At 47.2% G+C, this 12,394-nt stretch overlaps 1 protein-coding gene across 1 annotated transcript in view; it reads right to left on the bottom strand.

The window, feature by feature from the left end:
* The window catches only part of LOC126424554 (B-cell lymphoma/leukemia 11A), a 132,479-nt gene extending 121,403 nt beyond the window's left edge, over positions 1-11,076 (bottom strand). The window contains exons 1-3 of the mRNA XM_050087301.1: positions 10,923-11,076; positions 7,827-8,057; positions 5,056-5,385 (exon numbers count right to left, since the gene is read on the bottom strand). Coding sequence (XP_049943258.1) covers positions 5,056-5,385; positions 7,827-8,057; positions 10,923-11,076 — 715 coding nt within the window. The remainder of the gene's footprint in view (positions 1-5,055; positions 5,386-7,826; positions 8,058-10,922) is intronic.
* Between the last annotated feature and the right edge of the window lie 1,318 nt (positions 11,077-12,394).

Here is a 12,394-nt window from a genome sequence, read left to right as displayed (position 1 = left end):
CCAATAAATACCACGAAAACATTCTCCATCATAACACTCCCTCCTCCGGCATGGACGCTTTCGACGATTGTTCTAGGGTCCACAAAAGTGATTCACCTGTAAAGGCCAACTGCCAGCACCCAGTGGACGTCCAGTTCTGGTATACAAACAACAGCCTTCGTTGACCATGAACAGCGACTGGCGTCGGTACAATAATCATGCGCCTGACAAGGGGGGGGGGGGGGGCACATGCAGCAATGTTCGCCGAACAGTCGTCCAGGAGACGCTGTTGGCAGTCCCTTGGTTCATCCGGGCAGTCAGTTGCACGTCTACTCACGCACAGACGTCTGTGCAGCCGACGTTGACCCCTTCATCGATGGCCCGTTGTGTCTCGGCGCCGTTTTCGATAGCGCCATTTTGCCATGCTCGGTACACTTCAACCGCGGCAGCACGCGATCAGTTTACAAGCTCACCCGTTTCGGAAACGCTTCCACCCTTCACCCGAAGGCCAATGACCATGCTCTTCTGGACAGCAGATAAATCGCTCCGTTTCCAGATCACTACAACAATGCACTGTTGTCCGCATCCACCCAATACGCTTTATTTACCTTCCGCTATTAGTGGTGCCAACTGCCGTCTGTGAGTGGCTATTGCACGTTGACGTCGAACATGGTGCTGGTTATGCTAATGTGTGTATTTAAACCGGGGACCTAGAAAAGATGGAGAGGCTTCGTCTGGGCCGTAGTCCTCTGTGGTTCACAATGCCACAACAGGCCACAGCAGTCCACCCACTCCACAGCCGCCCCACACCGAACCCAGGGTTATTATGCTGTTCTGCGTTCAGTGCCCCTCCGGGAACATCTCATTCCAGACGAGTGTAACCCCAACCCAAATGTTTTCGTGGTAGAGTAATTATTGTGCAAACGTACGTGGAGACAGTGTTTGTGCACCAGTCGCCGACGTAGTGTAATTGAGGCAGAATAAGGGGAACCAGCCCGCATTCGCTGAGATGGATAGAAAACCGCCTTAAAAACCATCCACAGACTGGCCGGCACACCGGACCTCGACACTAATCCGCCAGGTGGATTCGTGCCAGGGACCGGCACGCCTTCCCGCTCGGGAAGCAGCGCGTTAGACCGAGCGGCTAGCCGGGCGGGGTCGTTAATGTGACTTGACAGTGTTGCAGAACGACGAATTTTGTTGGTTGCTTTCGTGCATGACATTATGACTTAGTAAATCCAGCCTATTTACAGAACGAATTTTCATCTGCAGCGCAGTTTGCACTGATATGAAACTTCTTGCCGGATCGGGTCTCGAACCTGAGACCTTTCGCCATTGCGGCAAAGCGCTCTACCGACTGAGTTATCCTAGAAGCAGTCACTATCCGCCCTCACAGCTCTTCTTGATCAGCCAGAAAGTTTCAAAACAACGCACGCTCCACTGGTGAGTGAAAATTAGTTCTGGAAATAATCACGTACGCTGTGGCTAAGCCGTTTCTCCCGCAATACCCTTTCTCCCAGGAAGGAAGAGGTTCTGGAGGAAATAAAGCTGTGGTGACGGGTTGTGAGCCGTGCTTTGATAGGTAGAGACTGACACCCGGTTGATAAAGATTCCAGGTTCGAGTCCTGATACGGCAGAGAGCGCTGGTCTGCCAGGATGTTTCTAATCCGACATGTCACTAACAGTGTTGAATCAGCTGCAGCTACTGTCATCGGCGAGGAATTCTTTGACCTGCATGTACCACTGTCCTCCCATGCCGCACCTCACGGACTTCCACAGCTGGAACACTTCCGGTGTAAGTTACCGTGTTCTCCTTCCCGAGTAGGACGATAGGCGCCATTGCTGTCCAGAGGTAGATTCTGGGAATTTCCAAAGTGAAGGGACGTGTGCCACCGAAAGCGCTGGAATAGCAGCCCAAAGGTCAGCTCATTTCTTGACCACTTAATGCGTAGCAGGAGCAGCGAAACAGACGGCGTAGAAAAAATAAAAAAAAGCACACACATGCGAGGCAGCGAAATGAGAACTGCTGTCCCAGCAATTAAGCCCGGCGAGTGTTCCAGACTGTTTCTTAAGAAATGCGAAAGGCAGAATGCGGTCCGGCATCTGGATAAGTGCGTGCGTCTGCGTGCGTGTCTGCTTTACACGTGTGATTATGTTTGAGGATAACCAAAACTTTCTGTGTCACTAACATTTTTCATAATTCTATAATTCCACTGTAGCACAAAGACGAACTGCGTCAATGCAACAACCTCTGTCATTGTTACCCTTCAAAACTTAATTTCACGTAACACTCCACGAACAGAGATTTATTTTATACCTGAGGAGAAGTGTCATAGTCTGCCTCAATTCGACCGTGCTAACGAAAGTTTTGATTACTGGAGTCGCGCCGAATCTTGTAGCCGTTTCATCAGGAAGGAGAAATTAGCATCGCATTACTTCATTACTCATCTTACTAATTTTACTTGTGGAATGCATGAACTGTAATTTTATTTTTTATACGAATGAACAGGATTCGAGGTAAGTGTTCATTTGCTCAAAATGGTTTTCCTTTTGGACTCAATTATATAGTATAGCCGAGGATAAATTTCACGAGGAGAATTAGCTGGAAAGAGTGTAATAGCTGACGACGTAGAACATGATGGAGTGTCGAGTTGATGCAAGTGCTGTGAGGGAGGCCAGGAGACTCTTAAAGTAACCGATTAGTGGTCCACGTATCGAGCTGCTGTGCAATAGAGAAACCACGGTCGATTCCTGGTTCTGCGAGAAAAGTTTTTATTTAGTGGGAGCAATGGAAGGTGGTGCTTTCAGCCTCGCAAGAACAATCATGCTATTTGAAGAAAATACAGCAACTGGTTCCGATTTCGAAAGCTGACATTGACAGTCGGAAGATCTCTACTAGTGATCCACAACATAGAAATCACACAATCTCTGTGGCGTTTGCTTGGGTTACACACGGCAGGTACTGTGAAGTCCTTTAGGTCCCGTACTGTAGGTATTGGGGCATTCCCCTAGTTCCTATTCTTCACCTTCTTCTTCTTCTTTCTAAAAGTTTTCGAGAGCATGAGGCGTCTCTCCCCTCCAAGTTTCCATCTACTTCTGTCCTGCCAGTCCTCTTCTTGCACGACTATGTCCTAAAGAGCACGCCAGTGTAACTGGGATGCAGCACGGAGTGGCAGCGCGGTTTGAGGCGTCATGTCACGGACTGCACGGCTCCTCCCGCCAGAGTTTCGAGTCCTCCCCCGGGCATGGTTGTGCGTGTTGTTCTTAGTATTTTTTATTTAACCGGGGTCTTCCTCTTTTTCGTTCGTGGAGGTCTCCAGTACCATATCTTAGAAGGTCATCTTTCCTCTGACGTTCTTCTAAGAAGTCACTATTCTTTGCATCTCCCATCTGTATGCATAATGCTTCATTTCTTTTTTTGTCTTTTCTTGTTACTTTACAGCCTCCAATGCCTTTAATTCCTTCTCATTGACCCTAGAGACTTCCCATAGTCCAGCCCCATACTGAGCATTGATCTCAACTATATTTTCGTAGCTCCTCCTTTTCAATTTTTTCATCTTAGTTTTATCGCACATGTTGGAGTCTAACTGCATAATTTCCTATTCTGTGCTTTATTTCCTCGTTGCTTCTACCGTATGTTAAATGACCGTCCCTATACATTTATTACATATCCATCATTCGTAACAAGATCCTTTCCTATACCTCCGACAACCAAGTACTGAGTCTTTGTAAAGTTAATTTCCACGGCTTATTGCTCATATTCTTCTTTGATCTTTGGTAACATGTAAGACACTTCCTCTTCTTTCAAGAACAAACCGCTTAGTCCTTTCAAAACGTCTTGGTTGTTGTACTTGCCAGCAACTGGAGTGAAAAGATTTTACATTCCCTTCCGTCTCTTACCATGGCCAACGGCCTGTCCGCAGTGGTAACACCTGTTCCCGTCATATCACCGAAGTTACGCGCTTTCGGGCTTGGCTGGCACTTGGATGGGTGATCACCCGGGCTACCGAGTGCTGTTGGTAAGTGGGATGCACTCAGCCCTTGTGAGACTACTTGACGAACTACTTGACTGAGAAGTAGCGGCTCTGGTCACGAGTACTGGCAACGGCGGTGAGAGCGGTGTGCTGACCACATGCCCCTCCATATCCCCATCTTGTGACGCCTCGCTTGAGGATGACACGGCGGTCGGTCGGTACTGTTGGGTCTTCTGAACCCTATTCGGACAGAGAGTTACGTCTCTGCCCATAGATACTGGGACCTTCTCTCCAGGTGCTGGAACCTTCCTGTATGTGTTGCACAGCAGATAATGGGACCTTGTATGTTATGTACAGGAGTAGTTTGACACAGTATATACTGGGACCTCCCCTGAGCTTCGGCACTGTATATACTGCGACACTCCCTCAGGTTCAGCACAGTAGGTCGTGAAAGAGACAGTAGTAGGTTTGACACAGTATACACTGGGACCTTCCCTGAGCTTTGGCACAGTGTATACTGCGACATTCCCTCAGGTTCAGCACAGTAGGTCGTGAAAGAGACAGTAATAGGTTTGACACAGTATATACTGGGACCTTCCCTGAACTTCGGCACCGTGTATACTGTGACACTCCCTCAGGTTCAGCACAGTAGGTTGTGAAAGAGACAGTAGTAGGTTTGACACAGTATATACTGGGACCTTCCGTGAGCTTCGGCACAGTGTATACTGCGACACTCCCTCAGGTTCAGCACAGTAGGTCGTGAAAGAGACAGCAGTAGGTTTGACACAGTATATACTGGGACCTTACCAGAGCTTTGGCAAAATGTATACTTTGACACTCCCTCAGGTTCAGCACAGTAGGTCGTGAAAGAGACAGTAGTCGGTTTGACACAGTATATACTGGGACCTTCCCTGAGCTTCGACACAATGTATACTGCGACACTCCCTCAGGTTCAGCACAGTAGGTCGTGAAAGAGACAGTAGTAGATTTGACACAGTATATACTGTACCTTCCCTGAGCTTCGGCACAGTATTTACTTCGACACTCCCTCAGGTTCAGCACAGTAGGTTGTGAAAGAGACAGCCTGGAACAGGACACCTACCTGAGTTGGTGGTGTTGGACTCGGCGTCGGCGACGTCGGTCTTGCAGCGCTTGACGCCGGAGGCGGCGTCCTCGGGCGAGGAGGCGGCGTCCTCGAGCTTAACGAGCCCGCGCGGCGGCTTCGCGTCGGCCAGCGATTCCTCGTCGTCGCTGTCGGCGCCGCGACGCTTGGGCGTCGAGCTGGGCGGCGGCGGCGACAGCATCGGCAGCAGCGGCAGCGGCGACGCCTCGCCGCCCCCGGGGGCGGACGGGGAGGCGGCGGGCGGTGGGCGCGCCTTCCGCGTCGTGATGGGCGCCGAAATGCTGGGCCGGCGAGAGCTCACCACCCCACCTGCAGACACCGGGGTGTCTTTTCTACCACGTGCCACACGCCACGACCGGGCCGAGGTGCGCTATGCGTCTCGACCCATTGCTGTCTTTCCAGAATGATTTCTCACCCTGCATCTAAGTGTGCGCCGATTTGAATCTCGGCGACAGATGAAATGTGTCGGACTAGGACTCGAACTTGGGACCTGTATCTTGAAAGTACTCCACCGACTGAGCAGTCTGAGCGCGACACACTAGCCGTCTTCACAGCTTTACTTTCGCCAGTTCTCTTCTCCTGCCTACGAAACACCACAGGCGTTCTCCTTTATATCTTGCGGGACTGGCACTCCTGGAATAAAAGATGCTGTGGACGAATGTCTTAGTCACAATCTAGAGGATAATATCCAGGAAAGTCCAGTAAGGTCTGCAGGAGAACTTTGTGAAATTTCGATGGTGCGAGACGAGGCGCCGGCCGAAGTGAAGCTTTGATGACGTGTTGTGAGTCGTTCTTGGTTAGCTCAGTCGGTAGAGCTCTTGCCAGCGAAAGATAAAGGTTCGAGTTACAGTCTGGTACACAGTTCAGTCTGCCGGGAAGTTTCAACACTGCGCTGCAGTACGACTGTAGGGACCCGTCTTATGTATAAAGATGGCGGGTTATTACAAAGAGTAGCAGCAGTGTAGGGACACATCCCCCGGTTTGTAGTTTTGGCCTGAATTGCATCCATCATGTTCCGTGTAGCTCTGGTAACAGGTGGTTCTGACAAAGCCCAGTAGAGGACAATGCTCTCCTAATGTAAATATGTTTTATCATAACTTCATGCACACAGTTTTGATAACAAATTGCTATCTTTTTATCATTTAAGTAACTTTTACATATGGTTTTAAGTGATGACTTCCTCTTGCTGGAAATTTTCACTAATAACTCACAATTTTTTTTTGGTAACATATGCTTGATTATGGTTCCGTTAATGAATTATTCATTCACATATAAGGGTGTAACATGAACCCTTTCCTTCCAATTTTTCGCTACCCCTTTTCCCCTTCCTCTTATACCCTTCATTTCTTACCTTCTTTTCCGCTTCAAATTATATCACCACCTACTTCTCACTTCTTGTCTCCCAAGAGCCGCTTCTACCGAATCGATACCATTCACAAGTCCTACGTCCTTAACACTGCCACCTTCGTACCCTCCTCAGTGGGCAACCTTTGACCTTCAGCAACAGACTGCCTATATCAGCGTACGTCCTTGCAGTTTTAGTCTGGTGAAATACCTATTTTGAGGATTACTGACTATTTATATCGTGGTTTAAACGTTTTTAAAAAAATTGTCTCATCTTTTTAATAATACTGTTTCAGCGATACACGAAGAAATATCTCACCATTACGTTATTGTTTTGTCATTTCAGTTAGTCGTACATGTCTACCGGCTGAAGAAGTGACTGAATAGACGGCCCAAATGGTTCTAGGTGGGATGAAATAACAATAAACAAAAAACAACGTTTACTATAAGCACTTATATTTTAGTGCATAATTTTTCCATTGTTTTTGTTTTAAATGTCATATTATGCATAAAAATGTACAGACGTTTTCGTAATCATAGGGTATGGCAGTCGCTGACGTGCATAAATTTCAATTCTTTTCACGTACTTCTTCAAATATTTAAGAAAAATTATTTAAAATTTCTAAATTTTTTGTAAGATAAATTATTTGCAATCTTAGCTCCGCTTTTCAAGTTTCAGTTTTAAATGATTTTATACAGCAAAAGTTTGTAGATACAGAGAGGATGTAATCCTTCCACTTTTGCCTCTCCCTCGTCGCCTCTCCCCCCCCCCCCATTCCCCCCTTTTTTCCATAGCCTTCTCACGGACAACCTCAATACAACAGGAAAGGATGAGATTTTAAATTTAGTCGTCTTTTAGCATGTGACAATACGATGAATATTGAAATATTGTAGGTCATTACAATGTTCCAAGTGCGTGACTGTATTTGTTACACATTTACGAGGGTTTCTGGTGGATTACTCAGATGCTGTCAGAGAGCGATAAAGTGAACACTTCGTTTATGTATTTGTGCAATCGTGTCATAATACATTATTAAACAGGCGCTCTGTCTTCAAATAAGTGCAAATAGGTGCCTTGAACCGAAAGAAGATTACATACTTTGAATATTTGATTAATAAGCAGTGTGATTTGAGAGGGTAGTATGTCTGCAAAAAAGCACACCGTTCTGAAAAGGAGTAAGTCTGGTAAGTCCTTTTATTTGAAAAGGAAACTACTTCTTAATCACATTCTGAAATGGGATTGTGTGTGGCAAAAGTGCACACAGTCTTTGGCCTCCAGACGCAAAACCTCCCACCCAGCCATTGTACGAGGGCACGCACTGCGTAGGTGTAGACCCTCAGCGAGGCCTGTTGGTGACTGGCGGAGGGTGCTTTAGACACAGTTACAGGTACTTAGCGACACTCACCGGTGCTGCCACCGTCGCTGTCGTAGTCGTCCTTGGCGGCGGCGCCGCTGTTGTTGTTGTTGTTGTTGCAGGGCGTGCCGGGGGCGGTGGTGGAGGCAGCGGAGGCGGCGGGGGCGGCGGCGCAGGAGAGCACCTTGTGCTGGATGAAGCGCACGATGTCGGCGAGCGCGAACGCCTTGGCGCAGCCGCCGCATGTCAGCGTGTCCTGTCCGGGCGGCGACTCGGCGTCTGCTGTACGGGAGAAACAGCGGAAGCGCCGTCTGAATAGGGGCAGTCCGTGCCGGGTGCTGCTGGTGGCGCAGCGGCGCGCGCACTGCTTATCGCACAGTTACAGCAGTAAGGTCGTTAATGGATAGACCATTTGCGAGTGATAGTCATTCAAAAAATTAATTTTACTGTCAAGCTTTCTAGCCTGGCTTCTTTGCAAAATTATTTATTTATACTCAAAAATGGCTCTGAGCACTATGGGACTTAATATCGGAGGCCATCAGTCCCGTAGAACTTAGAAATACTTAAACCTAACTAACCTAAGGACATCACACACATCCATGCCTGAGGCAGGATTCGAACCTGCAACCGCAGAGGTCGCGCGGTTCCAGACTGAAGCGACTAGAACAGCTCTGCCGCACCAGCCGGATTATTTGTACTACAGACTGCTACAGTCTCATTGTTTATCCAGATTCTTACAGAAAGCTTTTGACAATTTTTACGAAAATGCACTCTTCAAAATTCTGAAGGTAGCAGAGGTAAAATACTGGGAGCAAGAAGCTGCTTACAACGCGTACTGGAAAATGACGATAGTTACGAGACTCGAGAGGCGTGACAGAGAAGCAGTGTTTGAGAACGGAGTGAGGCAGCGTTGCACTCTATTTCTGATGTTATTCACTCTATATACTCAGCAAGCAGTAAAGGAAGTCAAAGAAAATTTTGGTGAAGGTGTTACGTTCTGGGAAAAGAAATAATATCTTCCAGAATAAATGCGTGTAACTCTCTAGTTAAGCTGGGTCCCGCAAAAAATCATGATTCAGGCGAAGAATAAGTGCATTGAGCACAAAGAATGCATGAAGCGTTCCGGAATCCTACGTGACTTTAAGCCACTCCTTTGTTTTTCTTTTTTTTTTAAAGAGTAGGTGAATAGAATGGACAGTGTCTTGAAAAGAGGCTGTAAGATGGAACATCAACAAAAGCGAAACAAAGGAGGTAATCAGCATCAGGAAACGAGACACTAAAAGCAATGTATGAGGTTTGCTATTTGGGCAGCAGAATAACTGACGATGGCCGAAGAAGAAAGGTTCTAAAATGTTGAGCAGCAATGTTAAGGAAAGCGTTTCTGAAGAAGAGAAATTTGTTAACATCGAGTATAGATTTAAGTCTTAGGAAGTCTTCTCTGAAAGTATTTCTATGGACTTAGTCATGTATGGAAGTGAAACGTGTATGGAAGCGAAATGTGGACTATAAACATTTCACACAAGAACAGAATAGAAGCTTTTCAAACGTGATGTTACAGAAGAATGCTGAAGATTAGAAGGTACATCATGCAACTAATGAGGAAGCAATCAACAGAAATGGGGAGGAAAAAAAATTTGTGGCAGAAAGACGGTGTCTATTCATGTTCTGGGACATTAAAGGGATCAACTTCCTTGTACTGGAGCGTAGTGTGGGCTGGTTGTTGACGGGGGGGGGGGGGGGGGGGGGGGGAGAGAGGACTGGTAAAAATTGTAGAGACCAACAACGAAATACAGTAAACACGCTCTAAAGGACAGTTATTCGGAGAGGTAAAGGATTGTACAAGATAGAACAACATAGATGGCTGCACCACAACAACATCTATTTTCGACTGAAATGCAGCGAAAAGTATTTCAGCACTAGACAAAACCTTAAAAATGTGCTGAATCACGAAACTACCCTCAAGGGACAGCCGTGCGCGACGGCCCTGTATGGTATTCGCCTGGAGGGTTGCCGACGAGCGCCGGTGTGCTGGCAAGCCTGAATGTGTTTTTAGGCGGTTTTCGGCAACCGACTTGGTGAACACCGAGCTGGTATCCACGTCCCGCCTCAGTTACACGATTCATAAACATTTCGGAAACGTTCCCATACTTTTGCATGGATAACGCTAGACACGGACATATTGAGGTACACGAATTCCATCCCAGGGGCGAAAGGGTTGGTGACAGAAGGGAGGGCATCCTAAATCTTAGACGATCCATCACTGAAGTGGATGTAGGACTACGGCTGGCCATAAGCTTATAGAAATAAGGAATATCAAAAGCCGTCCTTTCTATAAAATATATTATTCACGCGACCAGTTTCGACACTACATTACGGGCCTGAAGATGACAGTAACGTAGTGCCGAAACTGGTTGCGTAATTAATACATTTTATGAAAAGTAAGGCTGCGGGTATTCCCTATTTCTACAAGGAACGCCATCGGATCACCCTTTGCCACTACCACTGTCAAATCCGGAATAACTTGCTGACGCCGTGAAGATTTCGGATATGGCCAGGAAAAACAAGAAGGTGAAGCACGAAATTTTCGCTGGGTTCCACTTCAAAATTACTGACGTATGAAATTCTAATAGTTGTGTTTATAAGCAATTTCAACTGTCAAAGGTGATTATGATGTTTTGTAATTTAAAAAAAAACTCAATAGCAGTAGACATTCATATTGCGCTATAAAGAAATTAATACGGAACTAAATTGCATAAAACGTTAAAAACGAAGAAGTGGTGTCAAATTGGAACTCACCATCCGTTTGAGGCTTCCACGAGAAAACATTCTGGAGATAACCTTTAGAAACCCTTAAATAGCACGACACTGTCTTCAGTACACGCTGTTCGTGTTGGGTGTTTAGTAAGTAGAATACAGTGACAACTTTCTTCGCCAGAAGGCACTGTTCGCAGCCTGTACTAGTATGCTGCAAACGCCTCGCACGGTAGTCCCGCGGGGGACAGAGCCACCGTTTCCCGGAAAGCTCTAAAGCCGTCCCCCTCCCGCGCGACAGCTTATTCGACCAATGGCGAGCTAGAGACGGCAGGTGGAGAGTGACCACTGGCCAGCGTGCACAGGCGGACACAGGCCCTCCCCCAATTGCCTCACACACGGCTACGCGCGGACTGCGGGGGTGGCCACCCCCATCAACAGGTGGCCGGGCGCTGACCACTGGCCGAGGTGGCGGGGGTGGGTCCAGGGCGGCGCGCATGCGCACTCGCCCTTTACCGTTTCCAGGGTTGTTGGCTGTCCCTTTGTCCATCTTGCAGTCGTAATTCCTCTCGCTTTCGATTTGTGGAGTGCATGGTTTGTAGATTGTTCACACGTGGGTACACGCAACGAAGTGTAGTATTTGGTTGGGTTACAACGCTGAAGAAATTCGCGCACCTAAATGAAACTTACGGTGGGACAATTGATATTCCTGAAACCTCGATAACTTTCACGGCGGTGTCCTTGTGTAAGATCATCATATCGGGGTTGAAAGTCGAGCTTTCAAAGATGAGCACAGTCTTCTTCGTCAGTCATATCGGGTTAGACTCTAGTTTTCGAAGATTAACATCGTCTTCTTCGCCAGGATACGACACTCTGTCGGAACTTAGGGGGACGCAGCTTCTACTTCCAGCTTCTACTGGCAGTCATGTTATCTGGAGGGTGGAATTCGCGTACGTAAATGCAGGAAATGGCGTGCGTGGGCAGTATGCCCCCTTCCCCCTCCGAAATGTCACGGTCTGGACACCGAGAAGATTTAGCAGAACTGACAACTTTTTCCCAGAAATAAAATGAATTAGTTCCAAGAGCACAGTTCCGACTAAGTTATGGGTTCTCCTTCCCCATCAGGTGAATGTCAGAACTGGAAATTCCGTCCCACGGATTACCGATTCGGATCCCTTCTGCTGCATATCGATCCTGTTGGGATATTGGCCTAAAAATGACAAAGTCCTAAAACAGCCCGCCTATCTTAACGAGATGGGAATAAAAGACCATAAAGATCACAACAGTCACGATCTTCTTTCGTGGAGTTTACAGTTTACTTGTTTCGACTGACGAATCCTCATACCTTGTTACGAAAGTTGTCAAATAGGCATCTACAGTCCATTTCAGTCAGTTAAAATCAATAAACGACTACAGCGCTAGATTATTTGATAAACTATTTTCGGAATAAGGTATTGCAAAATTATTTACAAACTCCCAATGCCTGAGACCATAGGTCCCTTATACCTACATACTCGGAACGCGTGCTTGAACAACCTCCACCGGCCGGGGTGGCCGTGCGGTTCTGGGCGCGACAGTCTGGAACCGAGCGACCGCTACGGTCGCAGGTTCGAATCCTGCCTCGGGCATGGACGTGTGTGATGTCCTTAGGTTAGTTAGGTTTAATTAGTTCTAAGTTCTAGGCGATGACCTCAGAAGTTAAGTCGCATAGTGCTCAGAGCTATTTGAACCATTTGAGCCATTTTTGAACAACCTCCATAAGTTTCTCCGGCTCTGTGTGTGTGTGTGTTTGTATGTGTTATATTATTCATGACGCTAAGTATTTTGTTACAAGGGACCTGTGGTCAGCGTGGGGGCGTTACAGAGTA

Source organism: Schistocerca serialis, chromosome 10, assembly GCF_023864345.2.
Source record: "Schistocerca serialis cubense isolate TAMUIC-IGC-003099 chromosome 10, iqSchSeri2.2, whole genome shotgun sequence".
Lineage (NCBI taxonomy): Eukaryota > Metazoa > Arthropoda > Insecta > Orthoptera > Acrididae > Schistocerca > Schistocerca serialis.
This window is presented reverse-complemented; position numbering and strand designations above follow the sequence as displayed.